Source organism: Sinocyclocheilus rhinocerous, unplaced genomic scaffold (genome assembly GCF_001515625.1).
Source record: "Sinocyclocheilus rhinocerous isolate Xijiao unplaced genomic scaffold, SAMN03320098_v1.1 scaffold229, whole genome shotgun sequence".
NCBI classification, from domain to species: Eukaryota; Metazoa; Chordata; class Actinopteri; order Cypriniformes; family Cyprinidae; genus Sinocyclocheilus; species Sinocyclocheilus rhinocerous.
The window spans coordinates 606580-632546 of record NW_015635757.1 but is presented as its reverse complement, the minus strand read 5'-3'; the positions used below and the strand labels follow the sequence as shown (position 1 = coordinate 632546).

The window sequence follows — 25967 nt, the reverse complement described above, 5'->3', positions numbered from 1 at the left end:
TTGGACGTCACAAGCCGCCTGCCACCAAGAAAACTATTTCATCCTCAGAATCCATATTTTTATGAATGGCGCGAAACATAATGCTTACGTCAGAATTTGTAAAATCGTAGTAAATTCGTGTCGTGTGTGACTGCCTCCCAATGTGAATGATAAAATCCAGTTATTTTTTTTCTTTTCTTTTTTTCTGTCGTGTAATCGACTATTGTTTTCAGTGTCGACTAGTAGGAGCTGTACCGTTTAGTCGACTAGACCCGCACATCCCTACTGTATATACTGCTTACCATGATTTAAAATAACCCTCAATACTAGTTAAAATGAAAGTGTCACAGAGCTTTTGTACTATACAAACACTGCGGACCGCTGCGATAAATCATGAATCATAATCTGTGTTTGTTCTGCAGTGGCTCAGGTCTCGGGGCCGATGGGGAAGATGCGTCTTCAACATTAGGTACTGAGAAAATCATGCTGAGAGAGTCTTCATCAGCTTGACTCTGAAAATCTTGATGGTTAATTTGCAGTAAATGTGTCGAGTTGGTTTTTGTCTCTCAGATGTTCATGCACATGTGTTTTGCAGTCAAAGGTCAGGAGTATGACGCCATGCTCACAAATATCATGTCTATGGGCTATGAGAGAGATAAAGTGGTGGCGGCACTCAAGGCCAGTTATAACAACCCTCACCGCGCTGTGGAGTATCTGCTCAATGTGAGTGTGAGCGTGCTCTTGCTTTCCAAATGCATTTTTATAACACCAGTCACACTTGCTCTTTTTTATTATTATTATTCTTGTGTATGTTTTTAAGAGAGCTCCATGCATGTTTGTGAATCTGATGTACTGTTGTGTCCTGTCTCAGGGGATTCCTACTGTCCCAGTGCAGGAAACCAGTCCTGCTCCAGCTCAGCTCTCCACAGACACGCAGCCCGCAGAAGGTGAGATGGTGCTTGAAATAAATGCGCTAACAAAGCTGTTTATTCCCAAAAGAGGAACCATCATTTTTAAAGAAATCTACACTACCGTTTGGAGTTTGTAAGAACTTTTTTCTGCTCAGTAAAGACAAAATATTATTACAATTTAAAGTAACTTTTCTGTTTGAATATATTTTCAAATGTAATTTATTTCTGTGATCAAAACTGATTTTCAGCATCATTACTCCAGTCTTCAGCGTCACATGATCCTTCAGAAATCATTCTAATATACTGATCTGCTGCTCTTTAAATATTTCTCATCAATGTTGAACACACTTCTGCTGCTTATTATTGTTAAAAAACCATAATACATTTTTCCTTAGGATTCTTTGATGAAATAGCAGTTAAAAAGAATGGCATTTATTTAAACTAGATTTTTTTTCTAACATTATAGATGCCAGTACTGTCACTTTTGATCAATTTATTACATCCTTGCTGAATAAAAATATTAATTTCTTTAAAAAAAAAATCTTTCTAACCCAAAACTTTTGAACGGTGGTGTATATTTTCAAGCAAAAACAATTAAAAAAGTAATTTCCAGACTGTTTTTAAAAAATTTGCACAAAAAGAACATGTATGAGAATTTGAATGCAATGATGTATGTTTTTTCACTAAAGAAATTCTAATATATAGGGAAGACTTTTATGAATATATTTTATGCAAGCGAATTATAAATTTGAATCAGAGTTGAAAATGATTGATGGAAAGGAATCCAACTGACAAACTTTAATGCCATTTTTACTACTGTAATTTAATTTCTTGTTTGTTTACGGCGGACCACTTTTAATAGCCATTTATTGATTTTATTAAAATAAAATGCACATTTAAATGATTGCAATATTACAAATATATTGTCAGCTACCATGAGTTGACGGACCGTTTGATGTTGTTAGGTGAGAATCCGCTGGAGTTCCTGCGCTCTCAGCCGCAGTTCCAGAGCATGAGGCAGGTGATCCAGCAGAACCCGTCCTTACTGCCGGCCCTCCTGCAGCAGCTGGGACAGGAGAACCCTGAACTCCTGCAGGTGAACACACATCTCCAGCACAAAGCCTCACAGAGTCTGTTTGTGCATACTCTCAAGTCTTTAACTCAGCGTGTGACCATGTTTCATTGATTCCAGCAAATCAGCCAGCATCAGGAGCTCTTCATCCAGATGTTGAACGCACCGGTGGGTGAGGGGGAAGTCGAGGGTGGAGAGGGCGGAGAGTTTGCTGATTTGGGTGCTCTCGGTGACGAGGCGGCACCTGGGAGTTACATCCAAGTGACGCAACAGGAGAAAGAAGCCATCGAGAGGGTGAGTGAACACCACTGAACGGGACGTCTGGCCAGACAGAGTTCCTTGTACCATATTCAACCATTCGTGTGTTTACTTGTGGTGAGTTTGAATGTGGTTCCCCCAAAATAACCTTAATAGATTCAAACTTCCATCCGTTTCTGCAGCTTCGTTTGTGATACCTCACACCAGTTTTATTGTGATAGTTAGTTTGAATGAGCTTTTATCTGTATATTTGTTGTATATCTGTAGATCCGTTTTTAAAATGTTGAAAACAGGTTTTGCTGCTTAATATTTTGTAGAAACCGTTTACATTTTATATATTCTTTTAATACATTTTTTTCTTTCTTTCTTCAAACTTTTGAATGGTAGCATATCAATTTTTACAAAAATATCTTGAGCATCAAATCAGCATACTAGAATGATTTCTGAAGGATCATGTGACACTGAAGACTGGAGTAATGATGCTTAAAATTCAGCTTTGATCTTAGGAATAAATTACATTTTACAATATATTCAAATAGAAAAGTTATTTTAAATTGTAATAATATTTCTGAATTTTACTGTATTTTTTATCAAATAAATGCAGCCTTGGTGAGAATTCTTTCAAAAATATTTTAAAAAACTATAAATTATTCCAAACAGTTTTATTTACTTCAGTAGATCAAGTTTAACTAAATAAATGATAAATGCTATCTTACCAACCAGATGAAATTGAAAAAGTTTAATAAAAATTTTTTTATATAATTTTTTTCAGTTACAAAAAAAAAAGAAACGTTTTTTAAATGGATTTAGATTTGGTTTACTATAATAACCCAGTGTCGCACAAATGGAAAGCAACTAATCTAACCTGTCTGTCTTTCTCTCTCAGTTAAAAGCTCTGGGGTTTTCAGAAGCTCTTGTGGTCCAGGCGTACTTCGCCTGTGAGAAGAACGAGAACCTGGCCGCAAACTTCCTGCTCAATCAGAATTTTGAGGACGAGTGAGAGTCGCGGAGAGCCCACGTGCCCCCTCCCCTGCCACCACACAAGCACTGCATCTACTCGGGACACCGGTTTCCCCCCATTATTTCTTTGAGTTTACAAGTCAAGGGGAGACTCGCAGACTGGTTGGGGACGGGGCGGATGCAATCACTCGGTGAACAAATTCCAATGGAATTGACGGCATTTGGGTTGAATGCACTCTAGCATGTTGAAGAAGTGTGCTTGCACGTGTGTATGCGTGTTCCCTTAGGGAATATATTTGACTAAATCAGCATCAATTCTAAGCAAACGCTCTGATAGTAGTATTATGGGTTGTGAGGAGGTTAGATGTGGGCATACGCATTTGCTTGGTTGTTTTTAGTTGGGATAAGGATTAATGATATATGTCTAATGGAGGATTTTATATATTTCTCTAAAATCAGAGATATTTCTGTATTTCTCCCAGCACACACCTCTGATGAATGTGATAACAGCATTCAAAAATGAAACAATTTGTGCAAATTATAGCATTTCTGTAACTTTCTCAGCAAAACAAATGACCTAAAATGATGCTGTTCTGTAAACGAATCCATATCATGTGGAATACCATAATCCGAGTGATGATGGTTTTCAATGTACTTGAATTCAAAAGATCATTTGTCCTATTTAAAGTCAACATGAAATGGCAGTCGCAAGCTGTTTGTATTTGCAAGTTTAACAAGAAATCGAATTCACCAAAATGTAGAACGGGACTCAGAAATGAAGGATTTGTTCCTTCTTGCCTGACATTTTAAATTTTGATGAAACTTTTTTTTTTAAATTTACAATACAATTTGTGCATAATTCCATGCATACGTGCTTTAAGAACGTAAATAAAGTCAATTTCATGTTGACTTTAAAAAGCTTCTTATTTAAACTTAGTAAACTCCATTAACTGTAGGTCACAAATATAAATAAGGATAATTTTTCATGACATTAGCTTTGCTTATATTCATACGAGGACCAGCAAGAGGTTTTTGGCGCACTAGAGCTCACTGCATTTCAGAAGCCAAAAGCAGAGATCTGTTACAGCATGATGATACTCCACCAGATTAAGTCCCGTCAAAGAGAGATTTTCTTGAATCATATTGGTGTAAAGCTGACAATGGGTTCCTCTGTTCATGTATTGAGAGTAGTCTTGTAACATTCACCTCTTAAAGCAAGTTCAGCAGCAGAGGGAAAGAGCCTTCGGCAGCGACTCAACTTTACATTGTTTTCGCTCATAGCAAAGAAACGCTCCTTTGTAATGTAGTAGCCAAACTGCCAGACAGTAGACTCTTGTTTACTTATCAGCAGGCCTACATGAAGTCTGACCTAGTCTTCAAAATAAATGGTCATTTTTGTTAAATGCAATGCTCTCATTGCTGAATAATGTATTATTAAATTCTTCAATGTATTAACATGTGGTGGAAATCAGCAGAGCTGTGTGGATGCAGATTCCATGTAGGCCTGTTTGTTAGTAATTAATCATTTGATTTTACTATAGCTTGAACTCCCCTGGGATCAATAAAATCTTATTGCAAAGAAAAGTTTCAGAGTGGCGTCAGTTTCTCACCATAAAACAAACCCATATCAGAATCGTTGTACAGTCAAGAACATTATTTATTCAATCAGGTGCTGCTCTTTACAAACATTTTAGTTTTTATAATGGAAAAGAATCTGTAAATAACATGCAGATTGCCAAAGGCTCTGTGGAGGCGCGCAGCGACGGAGAGCGCTGGATCAGAGACGCTTCTGTACCAAAACACATCGACAGCAGACACAATCCGGGTAGATATTTAAAAAACGCGTACGGCTTCATAAGCATGAGTAAATCGGGGCAGATTCTGAATGATTAAATTAATAATTCTGATTTTAATGCTACTGACTCTTAATCACTTCAGCATGGTGTGCATGTAAAAAGTAATGTACATTAATTAAAATATCAATGGATTATTTTAATTAAGATGATCAAAGTGTCATACTCTACATGCATAGCATCTCAATGGCAGTTGCTTGACTGGCACACCAAGAACAATAACTATATTAGCATCTACACTAACGCACCAATAAAGTGCATGCTATAGGCTAGTTTTGTCATCTTCCACTTTAAATCATCAAGGATGGACTCTGATTGGCTGTTAATGTTTTTATTGTTCATTAGCTGGAAAACAAATGTTCTGAAAGTGACTCCAACAATATCTTTCCTCTGTCTCGTTGCGGACTTCTCTATTCGTATAGAATTATAATGATTATTAAAACTTTGTAGTTATCGTTATCATCCTTTATGCAACATTTATGCTCGTCTATTTCTACATCCACTAAAAATTGTTCACTGCTGAAACATCTACTATAATGATTAATATGGTGCTTAGAAAAAATGCACGGGTTGAAGTATTTTAAGTGGAGCAGCTGGGACTGAACATGTAGTCTATCTATTACTAGTCCAACCACTGACAACAAAGCTGCCGCCACATCTGGATCAGTACTTCTAAATGCAGGGCATATTATTCTTAGTGCACGGTTTTAATCGGTGCATAAGGTGCGATTAGCAAATCATCAGTCAAGTTTTTTAAACAGCTGTTCTCAAACAACCACTAAAAAGGTGCTTTAATTGCGGAGTCAACAGCGAGACTTAACGGAAATAAATACAACACAAACAAACACGACAGAGCTACTGTGCATCTTCTGGTCCAGCGCTCTCCACCGACAGCCAAACAGATCTGGCACCAGGACCGCACCGCGTCCCAAGACACACCGGTACTGCTGGTCTCAGATGTAAGGAGGGCGAGCGGGTCGGTCCCAGGTCAGTTTGTACTCCGAGCCCACTGCGTTTGACCAAAGAGCGAGTGGTGTGTATGATATAAACATGTGAAGCATACAGACAGGGATACAACATTAGAGTTTACAACATCTTGCTCAAGAGAAAAAGGTTCAACATTTTTTTTTCCAACTCTTTCATCAAAAGTAGGGAGAGGGAGGAAAGATAAGGATAGACATCTACGGCGCCAAGAGCGAGAGACTGATAAAGACAGAGGTACAGAGAAATAGGGACCCGATGTTTTTGTTTTTTTGCCTTTTTAACTTTTTTTTTCCCATCATTGTACAATAAAAAGAACGAAATCACATCCATTTTCTTGTAGTACTATATACTGTGAATACGGCTTGAGAAAGCTCAGGAGAAGGAGAGACGGGTGTTCATCATTTACAAGATGGTGTCTGTGAACAAAAGGCACTTTGAATGGGACAACCTTTAAATGCTCACCTATACACTACAGCACGAACACTATGGGAGCTCATTTACATACAGGAAGTGTTTCCAGGACAATACAGGGCAGCCGTTTTTCCAGACGCGTTTTTGCCTCTCGACTAGAACCTTGTGTGCTCTAAACTACGACTAACGAAACCCTACTCACATTAACATCGACACGATCTCATCTAAATGAAGCAGAGATTTGGAGCAAATGTGATCTGATTGCTTGTGACGAACCCTCTAGTTGCGATGCTTCATTTGGGCCATTCCTCCAATCAAAACACGCTTTTCTGCATATTCATCAGGTATTTTGGTGCATTCAAGTCCTCCTGGAAAGTTTGTATTTATGAGTTGCGAAGTCATTTTTAACTGCAAAATTACAAATAATGTGCATCAGGTATATTTGTGCTTTTTTAAAGTTTTTATTCAATTTATGAAGGTGCAATTGTTATGCATTATATCGCAACTGTGGATTACGATCATAATTTATTACGCAACTTTATTGTAAATGAAAAACATAATTTCGTACATTTTAAACAACCTTACCGCTAATTACAGATGCTGCATTCATTGCGGCGTTCATGTGCGTTCAACTCAAATCCAATCTTTCCGACAAACTTGAATGCACCATTTATCTAGACATTTGAAGGAGTAAGAAGGGGCATTGCTTTCTTAAAGGTTGTAGTAAAATGCCTTTTGTCAGAACCAAAATATATATATAAAAATCTGAACCCCCTTAGTAAATACAAAAGAGAAGAAGAGAGAAACACAGGCTTGTAAAACTTGTCTCGTCAGAAACAGTCGTTCTGGTGTGGTATTATTTCCGCTTGAGTAACAGAAGCACCAGTATTTTTATTTATTTATTTTTTTGTCATAATACATTTGCTTTTGTAAAATCGTTCCTTCGGCCCCCACCCCTAAAATAGTTTAAAAACCAAAGTTTACAAATAAAACATTAAAAAAGATAAATGAAAAGTAAAATTAACTTCCCGCCTTTAACGCTTACAAAGACTGGGATTCTTTTTGTGGCCCTCGTGTTTAGAGTCCAGGAGCTTGCAGACTTTTTTTTTTTGTTTTGTCTTTTTTCCACTTGCTTCGCTTTCTTAAAAATCTGAAGTCAAACACAGATATCTACCCAACACATTGCACACGGCTCAGTCCACATAAAACTTTTTTTTTCTCTCTCTCAATAATAACACTTTTCAACAAAGAGAATGTGTTTTCTCTGAAAAGTTGGTGTCTGTTCTGAAGGTGTATTTGTGTCTGCACTGACCTGATACGACAGTTCTGGCGCTTCTGACGAGATGATCTGACGTTTGTGGGTTTCATATGTTTGGACGTTTTCCGATGACATCACTGACTCGGGTCAAAGGTCAAAAAATAACTAGACTGCCATAGAGCTAATATATATATATATATATATATACACACACACAGTATGAGTACGATATGTTCTGGATAACATCTATCTATAAATATGATGTTTGCAGTTGCTCATATGTTGTTTGCCAAGCCCATGATACATATTGTACATATTTTCTCTAGCTTATACATGAAGTGAAGACCCTGAATTGCATGTAAAGGGGACACCGAGGCACTTTGATATGTTTCAAGTGGATGATGAAATGGTCAGCTCTCAGCCAATCAGAGTTCCTGACAATGTGATTGACAGCCAGGCAGTCCAGTTATTTAGTGAGGTCAGTGGTTTTCGAGCATTCTCTTTTTCGAGTTCATTTAAAATTGAAACATGCTGTACTTTAAATAGGGTGCATGTTGTAAAATCATGTTTGATAGAGGGATTTGAGTTTAAAGGTTTCCCTTTGTCCTTTAAGGAAGTGGGTGTGTGTCATAGTGCAATGTTTGTGTATGTGTGCATGTATGTACTTTAGTTGAGCACTGTGCTGATAGGCTAAATGAAATTAGATTGTCGTGCGAGTCAGGCTGTACCGGTGAACTGAAACGAACAACTGAGCAGTGGAGGGGAAAAAAAGCGGTAAATTTATGAATGAACTGTAAAGTGATGGAAGGGCAGAGCACTGTCAACATAATAGCCATCAAAAACATCTAATTAATGAAGCTCCAAAAGGAAAACTTGAGATTGTCTGTTTGCTAGTAACATTCTAGTTGAAGGAGAGCTGATCTTAACCTGTAACTCTAAAAACAAAAAAGCACAATTCCACATGCAGTCCGATCTGCCGGAGCAGAAGCGGCTATGTTATGCAAACTAAAATCGCACAAAACCAGAAAACAAACACAAGTTTAAGGGTGAATGTCACAAAAACACATCCAGGTCACATTCCAGAATCAAAATAAATATATTAAAAAAATAATATTTTAAATGAAACTGAAGCCTATTTTTGGGTCACTGAGATTGCTTGCATTGTGACAATATTTTTTAGGACAATTAAGCATTTTCATCCATAATTCTCATTAGTAAATTAGTAAAAGTAAATTATGGATGAAAAATTTAAATTGTAATAACTATTTATTATTATTTTTTAATTGTTTGATTTATTTATTTATTTTTTTGCATGAGAATTTCAGAAAAAATGGCTTCGTTATTATGACCATTTCACAATAAATAATTATTAATTAAATACGCTTTAAAAAAAAATCATATTTCTGTCTTGTTTTCAAAATACAATTTTTGAATTTTGTTTTTGGGGTGATATATGACCTGAATTTTTTATTTATTTTTTTGACATTCACAAAACAAAAAAAAAGTACTGCAAAACCAAGCATAAAGTAAAGTAGAAGCCCTTGTGTGCAGGGCTGACTGTAGGATATATGATATGATGCACAAGCACTCCAATTGATCGATGTTAGCGAAGAGGTCAGCGACGGATGCGCCAAAACCCTCGTTAGTTCATGCGAACCGGTTTTATGACTCAAATCACTGGCCTTTTAATTCATAAACACTACAAAATGAAAAATGTTCGTTGAGTCACAAGCTTGACATTAAAGTCACTCGTGCTTGACCCTTCCCATTCCTGTGATCAGCTGTCTCTATATATTATGCTGTGTAGTGCTGTCATTGACGTGTGTGTATTGCTCTGCTAGAACTCATCTGTGTGTGTTTTACCTTACAAAACATGTAGCCTGACTCCACATCGCAAATCTAAGGCCAAAGCTTCTGTCATCCCTTATCATTAATCACATTTTAGGTGAATTGCACTCGGTTAGTGTTATCTGTTGTTTTGCTGGTCAACTGGTAAACAGTGAGAGGATGCCGAGTTCACACTGCACTGGAGGGCATCACCAAAATCAGCAAATCCAGATTAGGAAGTGTAAGCCTGAGCCAATCAGAAGGCTCCAGCCAAGTCTCTCCATCCAATCACACGCGTCTGACATCATCCAGGTTACATGTCCGTTTCAAATGTCCCTTTTCGATGATTTCAATTTCTGAATAGAGTTCTGACTAGGAAGAGATGGATTTCCTCACCATGGCATATGACTGGCGGATGAACAAATTAAAGGAAGGTAGACGGGATTGGTCTATGTGCTGGATGTCTCGGGAACACGACGAAGACGTCGGTTTGTCGTTCCTTTGTTTGGTTCTCCGAGCTGTCCAGACTAGCAGGGTAATGCTGAAGTCTTCCAGATCCCTCATCGTTTGGGGGAATGGTGTGTGTATTTGTGCGTGTGTTTGTGTGTGAGAGAGACTTTACAGGGGGGCGTGTGGGAAAGTTCCATACTTAGCTTTGTGACTCCATTTCCAGTTTTCATTGTGGATTTGTGTCTGTGTGGTTTATGAAAAGTCTCGTCAAAGGAACCATGACTGAAAGAAAAGGAAAGAAATGCGAGTCATTTTAAAAATAACCTTAGTTAATATGTTTCATAACCACATTTTAAATGACTGAGTAAATGAGTTTTCAATCCAATTCCTCTTAAAAATATAGAAATTGTTTGCTCAAACAGGGAAATTCATGTCCTAAAACTTTCTCTCTTCCATTGAATTTTTTTTTTATCAGAATTTATTTGATGTTAAAAGTGTGCAATATGTGAATATACAGACTTGCATGAGATTTGGAATATACAGTGGACGGATTTGAGGGGAGAGTTTTCAGAAAATAATGACTTTGTTCAAAAGTTTGGACACAGTTTTGAGTATAAATTAATACTTTTATTCAGCAAGGATGCACTATATTGATCAAAAGTGACAGTACAGACTTTTATAATGCCGGTAAGCAAGTTTTTCACCAACAAATTAAGCAGTAATATATTAAAACAGTTAAAAATATTAACTGTTTTCTATCTTGCTAATAATAATTTCTCAAGCATCAAATCAGCATATTAGAATGATTTCTGAAGGATCATGTGACACTGAAGCCTGGAGTAATGATGCTGAAAATTTAGCTTTGCATCACATGAATAGAAAACATTTATTTGAAATTAATCATTTTTCACATTTATTTCTGCCGTTTTGATCAAATAAATGCAGCCTTGGTGATTATAAGAGACTTTTTTGACCAACTTTTGAAAGTGACAGTTCTCAGAATAACCACTAGAGTACAGTGGACACAATATAAACACTCACACTACTACTACAGACCAGCTCAGAAATCTCAGTGTCACTGCTTCCCCCGGCAAAATGAATGCTTAAACAAAGCTAACATTGTCCCCTGCTGGTTTTAGTATGGTATCTAGAGAGAAATACTTGACTTAAGAAGTTCGCTGATGTTTGACTCACTAAAAGTTCTAAAAAAAAAAATCTGTGGATCCCTGCGGGACTTATATTATCTTTCTGTCTCTTTCTCGCTGTAATCCTCAGTAGTGGTGTCCATCCATTTTCTTAAGTTGTCTCCTGTTAACTAGCTATGACATCATGTCTGGTTGCTGAGGGCAACCAGACAGTCGGGACGTGACACCCTCTCTCTCTCTTTCCTCAGTATGTCAGACTTTCTCTCTTGCATAGAATCGCATGTTAAAACTACTTTTAACCCATGTGAACTAGACCAATGCTCAGTCCGTCACAGCACATCCATCTGAAAAATGTAAAAATGGTTTACTCATCAGTCAGAGGATAGTACAAATGACCCTCGCTGAACAACTTTTCTCTTCTAACAACTTTTTCCCTCAGTGGAAATGTTGTAATCAGAAGTTTACTAGGATGAATCTAAAAGTCTTTTTTTCCCTCCAGAACTCCATGTGGCAGCATACAATGTGGAATATTCTTTGCAATAAGCCACCAAGACAAGAACACAAACCAAATCTAATAGGGTCTTTACATTTTTGTGACAGGTGGTGTTTAACCAAGAGATGGAGACTGGCTAATCTCATATACATTAGAGCTGCACATTAATCTGTGCTGTCATTCAATAATTACAAAGCTATAGGTAAAATAAATGTATCATATCTTTAGTAAGATACCATTAAACACTACCATTTAAAATTTTGGGATTTTATTTTTTAAGAAATTAGTACTTTTATTCAGCAAGGATGCATTAATTTGATTAACCTGCCATTAGCAGATGAGGCAAAAAGTACATTTTGGACGCTGCAAATGTGTAAATGTATATGCAGGACTTTATGACAGAAAAAAGAAGACACTGTAAAGTCATACTTACTTTCTTACATAATAAATCTGATGAATCATAAGACATTTGGTTTTGGAATCAGTGAGGAGGAGGAGGAAACAATTGTTTCCATATGTACGGTCTTATTGTTAGTGCTTGTGGTTTTTGTAGCTGGTGCGAGTGGGAACACAGCCACAAAATCCATTTGAGATGATCAGCATGTCCCTCAGCAAACCCCCAGAGAGCCGCTGACTGCTACCAACCACATGCACTTAACAACGCTCAGACCCACAATACTCGCTGATCAAAAACACCCGATTGATGGATGAACTGAAAAGGCTGATATTTTCCATTTAAAGAAGTATTCTAGGGTATTTTCGACTTAATGTCTACGCACCACATCTTTAGCATGATGTTGTTGATGAGCACAGACTCCTCCCTCAGCGTGTATAAACAAACAGGACATGTGTTTACAGTAAATACACTTTCAGTGGAAGCCTACCAGACAAACAGGCCCGAGGGTCTGAACGCAAAAATGTGCAGCAGCTCGTATTTGTGTTTGAGTGAAATAGAAATGGACAAAATGCTCCGCGGCTTGCTTGCTAAGCTTCAATTAAAACTGTATTTACTGTAAACATGTTTCCCATTTGATTATGCACACATTATCAGTGGTAAGCTAATCAACAGCATGCCACACATGTCCCTAAAGTAAATCTGCATGTATGCATGTACCTGAGTCTGCTGTGGGATGTTCAGAAAGTTGTTGTCCCGTGATCCGATGCCGACAAACCTGTTGGAAGCTGTGGAGCCTGGCGCTGGGTATGCTGCTGGGACACACACACGTCTGTCAGCATTCACAGCTGTGATGTTTGTGTTTGTTTTGTAAAGATTTTAATAAGAAGCTTGTATTTTAATTACATTTAGTAAAATAAACAAGTGACTTGAAGGTGAAGTGCACATTAGCGGCACTAAATGGGAATGCAATCTGTTTGAGTGAATCAAGTAGTCAAAGTTTGGCTGGATAGCACTGGCCAATTAAGCACCTGCTGGTCGATTACGAAACTACACAATTACAAGAGCAAACGGTCTAATTTAACATTCGAAAGTTCCACTTTACCTGTCAGTAACCAGCAGGAATGTATGGAACCCGTTTCCGCCACTGAATAAAAAAGGTAATTGCGACTTTTTATCTCACAATTCTGACTTTTTTTCTCAGAACTGTGTGATACAAACTCGCAATTCTGACTTCTTTTCTCAGAATTGCGTGATACAAACTCGCAATTCTGACTTTTTTTCTCAGAATTGCGTGATATAAACTCGCAATTGCGAGTAAAAAAGTCATAATTGTGAGATATAAACTCGCAATTGCGAGACAAAGTCACAATTCTGACTTTTGTTCTCAGAATTGCGAGTTTATATCTTGCAATTCTGACTTTATAACACGCAATTGCGAGTAACCAAGTCAGAATTGTGAGATCTTTTCCCCCCCTCAAAATTGGACGTTAACTCGCAATTGTTTATATCACGCAATTCTGACTTTATAACTCACAATTGCATGTTACAAAGTCAGAATCGCGAGATATAGACTCGCAAAAAAGTCAGAATTGCGAGATATAAACTCGCAATTGCGAGAAAAAAAAGTCAGAATTGCGAGAAAAAAAGTCAGAATTGTGAGCTATAAACTAGTTTTTATCTCGCAATTGTGACTTTATATATCCCAATTCTGACTTTATAACTCACAATTATTCAGTGGCGGAAATGGGCTTCCATAGGAATGGGACATACAGATTGGAATTATTATTTAATATTAATTATATTAAAAATGTTTATTTAAAATGAAAAATATTCTTAAATATTAAACCTTGAATTCTAGTAGATGTTTTGATGCTGACCGATTGTTTTTGGAAACATAATGGGACTTTATGTCTTCTGCTTCCTTTAATGACACAGCTTAGGATATTCACTATTGAAAGACTTGGCACTAAGAACCCATAATCAAACATAAGCAAGCGCACCAGTCAAAAAACTGTCATTGAGATGAATGGGAATGCTAATGGATAGATTTCTCTAGGTATTGCAGTCCTTCTTGGACCAACGGCAGACAGAATGAATGCCTGAAATATGTCTGAAATCATTTTTTAAATTCAGTTCTATGTCTGTCGCTGGTTGCACAGAAATCTTTAACAGTAGTAAGAGTTACACCAGCATCAACCGATATATAGAAAATGGATTACTTTCCTTGGAGTACTATAATAACTAAATTTGCATGCTCAGTATGAGCTCACACATTTGCGTTTCAATAAATGGCTGGTGCCATTTATTGATGCAATGAAGATTAAACTGCAGTTTGGGATCAAGGATTTGAAGAAAATATTGTTCAGGTAAAAGTTGTGCAGGTGTGGGAGGGAGAATTTGAACAAAAAAAAAAACGACAATTTTAAAAATTCAAACATTTTTAAATTCAATTTTATATTCAAATATTAAATTCAGGGCAGTTGTGCAGGGGTTGGGGAGGGGGTAATTTGAACTGAGAAAAAAAATCAGACTTTTAGTTGAAAACGCCAAAATGTAAAATAAAATTCAAACCTTTTTGAATTCACTTTCAAATTCAAATTTCAAATTCAGGGCAGTTTTGCGGAGTGGACTCCATGGGATATGAGGAGCATTTATATGTTTGCAGAAGTGTTTAAATGTGTTTGTGTGCATGTGATTTTCTTAATATGACTGAAAAAGGCTGCTGCTGTGTGTAAAAGCACCGAAAGATGGAAGGTAAAAAATGGAGGGATACTACAACAGGTTGAGACCGATACACCATTCCATAGATATGAAATGAACGAATGAGAAAAACACAGAAAGAAATGGAACATTCACAAGTGAGAATGGAAAAAAAAGGAAGGGGTGATCTTCTCAAAGGTTTGCTCAACCAGGCTCCTCCTTCTGCCCACCCGCCCTGCTGACAGCACCCAACACACACACATCCCAAGCAAAGACCCACAACCCAGTGCCGCCGCTCTCACACACTGCCAGACACATTACAAATCCCTTCACCTGCACGTCTACACACATTTCCTTTTTGTATTTAGCTTGAAGTGTCAATGGAAAGGCGCTCTCGCTGAATGTGGGGCGTCATTTTTTGTTTGTTTGTTTGGAGTCCATGCCAGCTGCCCTGAATTTGATCTCTTGAAGGAAGAAAAGAAAGAAAGGAAAATGAAAAGTGAGAGTGATGAGGATGGAGGCTGATCTATGGGAATGATTGGCTGATGTTCTTGCTTGGTTTCAGCCAATGAGAGGCAGCGGAGTGTCTCCATCTCCATTCAATTGCAAAAGTCAGTGACTGATTGCAATCGGATAAATAAATGAAAAAGCAGGATGAAAAGGGAATAGAATGAGAAAAATGAACAAAGAAAAAAGTCGTATGGAGAAGAGCAGGGCATCTAAAGCCAGAAATATACTTCACGCAAGTATGCAAACAGGAATGCATGATCTTTTACATATTATTAGTGTGTTATTGTGGCGTCAACAAATTTGGGTACTCAAGGTGGCACGAGAGTTTCCTTTAAAAAAGCCGGTTGTTTTATTATCCAGCTAAATATAAAAATGTCAGTAGTTTAACTACCTCAAATAACTTTGAGAAAACTGACCGTAAAAGATATTTTTACACAAATGCCCACGATACATTTTGAAACGCAGCTAGAACTATTTGCGTACTTGCGTAGGGTATGTTTCGGGCCTAATGGTCAAAAGTCGTGGTTCTATCACTCAAAGAGTTGATGCAGCGGTAATGAGGCGTTTTCGAGGGCTCTGTTGGGTCTGGTGCTTGAGCGGACACTTACAGGGCGAGGCCGGGGAGCCGACTCCGCTCTCGGGGTGTGTGTGGCTGGGTTTGTGCTCGGGCAGGGGGAGGGGCATCGGCACCGGCCGCGCTACCGGAGGAGGAGGAGGTGGCAGTAAGAAGGAGCCGGGCAGTTTGTTCTGACCGCTCCCGTTAGGCTGCAGATACACACACACACACATACAGATGGTGAGGGGGTGAAAGAGGCACACGCGCACACACACACTCACACACACACAGATACATGTGGAGGCGTATAATCACAAAGGGTGAGATTGGAATGTTACAAACGTACAAATACATTCAAAAATTAATAAACATACACAGAGTTACTAAAGTGTCATGAAAAATGACATTTTATTTCAGATCGGTTTCGAAAAATGCAAAAGCAAAGGGAACAGCAAACACACCTATTTCACTAACGGACTTTTTGCTAAAGCGCTCATAAAATTTGATTTCAGTCTCCACAGTTAATCATGCTACTGCATTATTTTTTATTTTTATTTTTTTCTTTTTCATGGAAAAATTATCATGTTATCGTATTTGAATTACATATTTATTTTCAATAATCCATACTATGAAAGTAAATAGGGACTGGGGCTGCGAAGCTACAAAAAGGACATAAAAGCATCATAATAGTAGTTAATATGACGTACATAACATTTCCATTCTTGTTAATTCTTGTGATTTTCATGAATTAAGTTTCCCCTTATTTTTGGAAAATAATATAATTTAACATAAGGAATGACTAGACACTTATATGGCTTATAATGTGTCCTGCACCACTTTTCAGATCATTTTCAAGATACAGATCTACATCATATCCATACGATGAATCTTTGATTTTAAACCCAGAGGAAGAAAAACATAACATGCAATCATTGTAGACACTACCATATCGGTTTCAAAAGAGTGTTTTAGTGTTTCATGACACTTTGTATAACAAATGAGGCGATGAAACTGAAATCAAATCAAGATAAACGGAGACTGTCAAGTGTTAGATAATGAAGAGAAAGAGAAAGGAAGAGAGGAGTAAGAGAGAGGGACTTTAGCAGAGATGTGTGTCAGCGTATGTGTGTGTGTATGTCCACTGGTGCTGTGTGAATCAGGATGGTGTGTGTGTGTGTGTGTGTGTGCACTACCTGTGCCCCCGGCTGCCCCGAGCCGTCAGCACAGACGAACTGGACGAACTCTTTGAGCGGGTCCTGATGGTGGTGATAGCGGATGGTGGGGTGGGTGAAGTATGGACTGGACTGCTGGATGATGGAGGGAGCAGGAAAATGAAGGGCAGAGGCTGAGGCACGCGGACTCCCTGAAAAAGAGAGAGAGAAAGAGTAAGTAAAGTGTGTGAGAGACACAGTGTATTGTACTATTAGAGATATTAGAATTTGTGTGTGCTCATATAAACCTAAATTATTCTACTTTGTCTCTCTTTAAATGATGTCCTAACCTTAATAGAATAGCTCACAAAAAAAGTAACATTTTGACATTATTAAATTTTTTTACATTTATTCATCCTCATTTACACAGGTATTTTCCATATAATGAATGTGAATTGGGATTGGGGCTCCAAAAAGAAAGAAAAAGTGCCATAAAAGTCATTCATATGACTCATGTGCTACATTTTAAGACTTCTGAACTCATACTGAACTGACTTTTTAAAGGAAACCTCCTTAAAGACTCAATTTAATGTTTAATAAAAAAATTGACTAATTAAATAGTCTGGGGTCAGTAAGATTTTTAAAATGTTTTTGAAAAGAAGTCTCTTCTGCTCACCAAGGCTGTAATTTTTTGCTCAAAAATACAGTAAAAACTGTAATATTGTGAAATATTATTACAATTTGAATGAGCTTTTTTTCTATTTGAATATATTTTAAACCGTAATTTATTCCTGAGATGCAAAGCGGAATTTTCAGCATCATTACTCTAGTCTTCAGTGTCACATGATACTTCAGAAATCAGTCTAATATGCTGATTTGCTGCTCAAGAAACATTTCTTATTATTATCAGTGTTGAAAACCGTTATGCTGCTTCATATTTTTGTGGAAACTGTTTTTTTTTTCCCCCAGGATTTTTTGATGAAAAGAAAGTTCAAAAGAACAGTATTTTATTTGAATCAAATCTTTGGTAAATTATTTTACTGTCACGTTTAATGAATCTAATGCATCCTTGCTGAATAAAACTGACCCCAAACTTTTGAGCAGTAGTGTGTGTTTTCAGAAGAATGGACTACATTAATAGTGCCTTTTTCTTTTGTCATTTGTGCACCCTGATAGCTCCAGTCCCCATTCACTTCTACTGTATGAAAAAGAGCAGCTTGGACATTCTGCTTAACATCTATTTTTGTAATCCACATAAGTCATACACAGGTTTGGAACAATATGAGAATGAGTAAATGACACAATTTTCATTTTTAGCTGAACTGTTTCTTTAAATGCCATTTTCACTATACTCTTTTTCCTCTTTATCTATCTCATCCTGTCCTTCTTTTTTGTCTATCTCCAACTCCCTCTTTTTCTTTTTTTTTTGGTGCTTCTTAATCTCATTAGGTACTGGGCAGGGGACAGGCGGTATGGGGTGCCAACAAACACACACACACACACACACACACACACGCACACACGCGCGCGCAAACGTACTCATAAACGCCTTCACACACACAAACAAAAACGGTATCTTCTCAATCTCCACAAGAGTTATTCATCACTCACAAAAGCAAACCACAGTATCTCTTTCACAACAGCAGCCAACATCCATCCATATCTCACACAAACGCATTAGAAACGGCAGCGAGATGGTCTTTCTCATGTGCATGCAGTCTGCCCTCGTCTCCCGGCCTAACGCAAACCTTGCTTTTTCCACTGTCTCGACTCTACATAAACATTCTAACCAGAAGCGTCTGCCGGAGAAAAACTTCCATAGTCACACGCACGTATAATCCATTTAAAGCCTCCGCTCTCTGTCCCGCTGACCTTTACTTGATTAGGGCTCGCCGGCTGCAGCCGGACCCGAACGGATAGCAATTCTGAGCTTTTCCCAGGGCCATCGGATGGGATTAAACGTCCCGTCAGGGAGAACACGGGAGGGAGCTCTGAATCGCTTTCCTTTGTGTGGGAATGGAGACGTTTTGAGCGGCCTGCGAGACTGCGGCCGTAATGCCTCTGAATATCATCGTTTTACTGACGGGATTTTCATGGCGCTCCGAATGCGCCTGCCAAGAAGAGCCCGATAAGAGCACCCCCCCATCATCACCCCCACATACACATGCTCTCCTTCACATTTTGTCCTGTGCCAACATGAATGACAGCATGACTGAATAACAAGCAACATGCTCGCTGGCTAATTTTAAAAAACGGAGAGAGCAAAACGTAGTTTTTATATATGATTCTCTTGGTCACGCATCTGTTACGCATTGGGAAGCTTTCTAAACGTTCCCTCATGGCTTCCCCCGTTTGCGTCTCCGTCCCTCTTCTCTTTTCTTCAACCGCAAATAGTCTCTGGTAATTCACAAGGAAGTTGAAATGAGAATGTTTGAAATGAGAACGAAATGAGCGAATCGCGTCTCTGACATTCAGATGAGAGCTCTGCACACTGTTGTTTAATTGTTAAACGAGCACCGTTCATCACAAAGAGCAGTACGAGTGTCCTGGGAATGGAGGAAAATGTCACATTACAGCGAATATGTTTAGTAGGGATTCTGGTTCCAATTTGATTCTTTTAACAATTCCGCTTCATTATTGATTCTTTTTAGGAATTCTGAACAGTAAATTTTTGTGGAAAAATAAAAACGGTTCTTCCTGCATTTACTGCCCTCAGCAGCTTGTTGCCAAATTATCAGATCATTTAAGATTTCAACAGAACAGACATAAATCAGAAATAATTTTATATGATTCTTGCAAAAGGCTTGAGTTTATAGTTTAACGCTAACTGAAATAAAACAAAAAATAGTCTTAAAAACCTTAAGAACAACATAACCATATTCTTCGGTGTATTGTGGAGTCAGAGACAATTAATTAATAACTTGCAATTCAGAATTGATTTTTTTGATTCACTAAAAAGAACCGACTCATAAGAGTCACTCATAAGGCTACACAGATTTTAGTAGCAAATACAGCTAAACAGTGGTTCGAGAAACACTGTCAGAGTATTTTAGTATGGTTTTCGTCCACACTTCGTCCATTCATCAACTGTTAAAGAGAACCAAAATTCAATAGATAAGATAGAAGAATAGATAAGAATCGATTCTTTAACCCAAACAAGAGTTTCAAACTCCACTGTATGTGCACAGGATTTCACAGAACATCTTCTACATGATATCTTCTATGATGAAATGTAATAAAAATGTAGGTCACACATTCGAAGAAACATGAGAAACCATCCAGAAAAACACACTTGAGAAATGGAGGTAAAAGCTGTGGATGAAATGATGAGAGAAGAGAGGAAAAGATGGAGAGCAAGAGGGAACGTGGATGGATGGTGTCGTTCATGAACTATGGCAGCTCCTTACTCTCTCTGTCTCTCTGCCCAGCCAATCAGAGGCCTTCATCAATAACTTGCCACTGTTTAGAGCCAATCAAATGCCACTGAGGGCAATTTTGGACTAGTGTGGTGCCATAATGGGACTTTTGGACCAATCAGAAGCCTACGCTGCAATCTAATACTTAAATCCCTCCTTTCCCCCTCCGTTCTGTCTCTCTCTCTCCCTGCTGGAGTGTGTCTGTCTCACCTGGTCTCACGCCTGCCAGCATGGGCAGCGGGTGGTGTGTGAAGGCCATTCGGGGGGACCTCGTCTGTGCTGACAGGGCGCTGAAATCGAATTTCCCCGCTGGCTTCTTTAGAGACCCAGGAGAGGACAGCCCTGCCAGAAACCACACGTCAACAACAACAACAGCAGCAGGGCACAGCACACACCAATCAAACACTCGCTGACCAGCTCAACTAACTAACTCAACTACTCCTTAAATGATCATTGTTGGGTTTTGAAGGGATTCAGTATGTACTGGTAATTTTTGCTAGAATTTTAACAACAAAAAAAGTTTATATTTTACATAGTTTATATTTTTATATTAGGTCATTTTTGGATAATCCAGTGAATTAAATAAAAGATACTTCATATTAGATTATGTTCTCCAGTTCTTTGGAACTTGATCAAAGAGTTCTTATATTTTTTAAATAAAAATATTAATAATAATTGATATTTTTGCTATAACTTTACCATTTTTTATATTTTAATTACTATTTGCTAATGTCAATTTTCGAATAATCTAGTAAATAAAACAAAAGATACTTCAAAATATTTTATTATTTTCCCTATTTATTTGGAACTTGAGTTCTACAAGTTCTAATATTTTCAATATTTAAAGTAATACCTAATAACAATGATTTTATAATAATGAATCAAAGATTTTTCATTTAAAAAAGTTTTATCAGTGCAAAAACAGCTTCACATTACAAAACACTCTGAAAACAGTGTAATTAATATTATCAAACTGAGAGTTCTGACTCTAAAATCTGATTGGATGAACCACATTGCAAAATATCCGATATTCACACACCTGTGAACAAGTTGCGACATTGCTTGCCAAGCGTAAACAACTAAACTCAGCCTTTAAAAAACGAGTTATTCCTCGTCTTAACTTGTTTAGGTCACGTTCCGATTTGTATTTTCACATTCCTCCACGTTTCTTTGCCGCCCTTAATGTGTAAATAACGTAAAGCAGTCCTGTCCACAAATAGCCTGAAGCTGTACAAACGTTGACACATTTCTACCGTCGCAAAATGTGCATTATGTAGCATCATACCACCCAACCGTAGTCTTCTGTAAGTGTTCCTTAACTATTAAATTAGCAACACCTCAACTGGTTCAATTCATCACCAGAACGATGAAAGAGAGATGAAAATAACATGAAAAGGTGAGAAATTGCAGGAGAAAGTGATAACAGAGCAGGGATGGCTCATAATTGGAAGATAACCAGAGTCCTCCTGGCCCCCATTGCTCAGTGTTACTCATACAGACACACGCTTAAACTTCACTTCAGTTTGATGCTATTTTTTCCTCTCTACATTACAAGGCATTAAATCCCATTTCAGCTTAATTCCCCTTTCTCAGTTCACTTTCGAGTGCATTTGTTCTCACATGTGTGTATACGCGTGTGTGTGCCAGAGAGAACACCCGTGTGTGTGGGAGTGTGCAAATGCGTGTGAAAGTGTTAAGTCTGTATATGTATATTTATCACAAAATGTGTACACATGCACACAACACACTCTCGCCTCCTGCTTCTTTTGAAATAAGAATTTGATGTACTATAAAAAATAATATATTCAAAGATTCTCAGTGCAAAACATTTATGAAAACTTCTATGAATACCAGCTAGTTCATTTTTAAGCTTTATTTACTGTACATATATGTTTGGGACCCTCTGACAACATCTGGCATGTTTGAAATTAATAGTGCTCTTAAATTCCCATTTATTAATTCATTCGATTTTTTTATGTTTTTGAAAGAAGTCTCTTACACTTACCAAGGCTGCATTTATTTGATCAAAAATACAGTAAAAACAGTAATATTGTGAACTATTATTACAATTTAAATTTTACTGTTTTCTATTTGAATATATTTTACAATGTAATTTATTCCTGTGGCTAAAGCTGAATTTACAGCATCATTACTCCAGTCTTCAGAGTCACAGGATTCTTCAGAAATAGTAATATTGTGAACTATTATTACAATTTAAATTTTACTGTTTTCTATTTGAATATATTTTACAATGTATTATTACTGTGGCTAAAGCTGAATTTACAGCATCATTACTCCAGTCTTCAGAGTCACAGGATTCTTCAGAAATCATTCTAATATGCTGATTGGCTGCTCACAAACCATTTATCATCATCAATGTTAAAAACAGTTGTGCCGCTTTATATTTTGTGGAAACCATGATACATTTGATTTTTTTTTTTTTTCAAAATTCAAAAAAACAGCATTTATTTGAAATGAAAATCTTTTGTAACATTATAAATGTCTTTACTGTCGCTTTTTGGTCAATTTAATGCATCCTTGCTGAATAAAACTATTAATTTCTGTAGAAAAAAAAAATTATTTTGAACGGTAGTTTATCATATAAACTGTATATTAACTGTAAACTGGATTATTCAATTCTGGATTATGCATAACCCACTGGTTAACATAGTGTAAGGGTCAGAGGAAGGCGGGAAAAAATTATTGTGCAAAACAAAATGATACTTCTGGTGCTGGAAACCTCTGCATAAATGTAAATAAAAAAAATAAAAAAAATTAACCACTTAAAAAGCCCTTTTCTTAAAAACTTTCAAAAGGTTTGAAATGAAAAGCATTGCTTTCTGATTATGACATTCACACACAAATGCAGAGCAGATGCCTCCCACTACTGTAGATACACGGAAGCGCCATCTGGGACCAGAACACAGACTGAGAGTGTGTACGTGTGTATATGTGTGTGTGTGTGGCTAATGCGTGGACAGAAGGTGCACCTGTGTAGTGCATTTTCTCAGTGTTTGTTTGCGTGTATGTTGCTTTTCCCATCTGGGCTCTTCCAACACTACTAGCTGATTGTGACCACAGCGATAATTTAGTTTAGTGTCTAACATAATTAGTGTCTAACACTAAAAAGCACCCATTGTTGACACTAATCCTTTCATATTATAATGAATAATACTGAGAATTATCATTAAAAATAACTTTAATGACGTTAAACAAAAAAGGTTATCAACAATGTGGGTGAAAAACAGACTAAACAAGCAACACACAGTCAACATCTGATGCCCTACTGCCCTGACACTAACCTGTCTACTCCCACTACTTGTGCACATGTGTAAGTGTGTGTAGTATGTATTCTAACCATGGTAAGGAAACTGCACACCATCATTCTCATGTTTTATCTTCCTCTCTTGAACACTCGTCAAATGGTGCTGCACTGCAACTGGAGAAGGGAATTATTAACACGAGAGGAGAGAGGAAGAAGGGGAAAACATTGTGTTGAGATCATGAACATCCCTTATCCCTTTTGCACCGATATGAAACTGATACCCAGTCTGGCCCCATTCAACACATTTCTACTGAAGAAAGATTTCAGTTTCAATTTTAGACACCTTAAACTGGCTTCTCGATGGTCTTATATCAGAAACCACTAGCATCAGTGCCTGCCATGCCAATATCTCTCCTATTACAGAATAATTAATTGGGATCATAGAACTGTATTAGTGCTGCACGATAAATCGCATGCGATGTCATGCGCATCTCGTCAGTAAAGCCGGTTCTGTGATTAGTAGTAAATCTCCATCACATGCTTTCAGATGGAGCGGCATTTAATACACAGAGCCGTAGATCACTGACAAGCTACGCAATATCGCGTTCATAATCGCAGATGAATCGCCTTCAATTATGAACGCGATATTGCGTAGCTTGTCAGTTTAATATTAAATATAAACTGTGTATTAAATGCCGCTCCATCTGAAAGCATGTGATGGAGATTTACTACTAATCACAGAACCGGCTTTACTGACGAGATGCGCATGACAATCGCATGCGATTTATCGTGCAGCCCTAATTTACTGCATATTTTTTTCCATGTTATATTTCATTTATTGAATGACATTTGGTTTCAATAACAGTTCTTGCATGGTTTTTAAAATCAAATTTATGTCTTTAGAAACCTGTTCTTAGTCTTTCCGTCCTGTGACGGGATGGCCCATAAAGCAGCTACAAAAGTTTACATTGAATTAAAAAAGATTACATCCATAATGCTGGACTTTTAAAATGATAAAGTAGCCTGAAATACACTGAGACTCTTATTTTGAAATGTCTATGATTTGCTAATTCCAGCTACTATTTAATCTACAACATATTATAAGCAAAATAAAGTAAACATTGTCATAACTCATCAACAGTAGATCATAAACAATCTATTGGCATAAGTATGTGGTATTCATTGATTGCAAACTGCCCTGTAACCGCAATCCTGCAGAATGCACAACAGTGCCAAGTTTTGACTTTGAACTTGCAGTTTAATAGTTCAATTCCCCAAATTTAAGACCTCTTAAATGACTCCTGCTATATCATTTAAGACTTTTGTGGCCTTAATTTTGATAAAACTAAATTTAGGACATTTTAAAACTTTTTAAAGGAATAGATCACCCAAAAAGCCCTGTAACCGCAATCCTGCAGAATGCACAACAGTGCCAAGTTTTGACTTTGAACTTGCAGTTTAATAGTTCAATTCCCCAAATTTAAGACCTCTTAAATGACTCCTGCTATATCATTTAAGACTTTTGTGGCCTTAATTTTGATAAAACTAAATTTAGGACATTTTAAGACTTTTTAAAGGAATAGATCACCCAAAAATGAAAATTTGCTGAAAATTCACACTCAGCTCATCCAATTACGGACTCAAATTTTGGTCAGAAGCAATGGTTTAAAACACATTAATGATGGATTTCTTTCCAACAAACATGCTTTTCCCTTCATAAGATGTTAATTGATGGACTGGAGTGGTGTGGATTATTGTGATGTTTTTATCAGCTGTTTGGACTCATTCTGATGGCACCCATTCACTGCAGAGGATCCATTGCTGAGCAAGTGATGTAATGCTAAATTTCTCCAAATCTGTTCCAGTGAAGAAATAAACTCATATACCTCTTGGATGGCCTGAGGGTAAGTACATTTTCAATTTTGGGTGAACAATTCCTTTAAGCAGTTGTTGGGACCCTGTTTTGAACACCATATGTTTATGGATATTTTATGTTGTACCATAGTCATTTATGTCTTTGATCAGCTCTCAGGTCAGTAGAAATGTAGGCTGTTTTTTTTTAAGATGACTGCTACAGTATCACAGATCCCACAGCCGAGACCAGACTCCGGTATCAGCACCATTTCAGTGTAAAAGGCACATTCATATGTACATGTGATGCTCACCTGCATCGACATCATTCGGCCAGCCGCTGGACTGGGAGCTGGTGCCGGCTGGAGAACGACTGTAGAACACGTCATCGACAGGACTCTCCATCTCACTGTCATCTATAGACTTACGCTTATTAGAGCTACAGAGAGAGACAGAGAGACCAAGACAGGGGTTAATCAATATCCCTGTGACAGATTCCTGTAGACAGATAGAGAGAAAA

General features: G+C 37.5%; 2 protein-coding genes across 8 annotated transcripts in view; one reads left to right on the top strand and one right to left on the bottom strand.

Annotated features, from left to right (window-relative positions):
* The window catches only part of rad23aa (RAD23 homolog A, nucleotide excision repair protein a), an 11785-nt gene extending 3338 nt beyond the window's left edge, over positions 1–8447 (top strand). Inside the window, exons 4-9 of the mRNA XM_016561923.1 lie at positions 402–448; positions 575–702; positions 851–926; positions 1856–1986; positions 2083–2256; positions 3107–8447. Of these exons, the coding sequence (XP_016417409.1) occupies positions 402–448; positions 575–702; positions 851–926; positions 1856–1986; positions 2083–2256; positions 3107–3220 (670 nt within the window). The 3' untranslated portion in view covers positions 3221–8447. The remainder of the gene's footprint in view (positions 1–401; positions 449–574; positions 703–850; positions 927–1855; positions 1987–2082; positions 2257–3106) is intronic.
* A 744-nt stretch (positions 8448–9191) lies between these two features.
* The window catches only part of nfixa (nuclear factor I/Xa), a 111541-nt gene continuing 94765 nt past the window's right edge, over positions 9192–25967 (bottom strand). For all 7 annotated transcript variants that reach the window (XM_016561915.1, XM_016561916.1, XM_016561917.1 and 4 more), the window contains 7 exons: positions 25762–25886; positions 23690–23770; positions 20542–20673; positions 16958–17127; positions 15817–15973; positions 12716–12810; positions 9192–10245 (listed from right to left, as the gene is read on the bottom strand). In XM_016561915.1, coding sequence (XP_016417401.1) covers positions 10231–10245; positions 12716–12810; positions 15817–15973; positions 16958–17127; positions 20542–20673; positions 23690–23770; positions 25762–25886 — 775 coding nt within the window. In that variant the 3' untranslated portion in view covers positions 9192–10230. The remainder of the gene's footprint in view (positions 10246–12715; positions 12811–15816; positions 15974–16957; positions 17128–20541; positions 20674–23689; positions 23771–25761; positions 25887–25967) is intronic.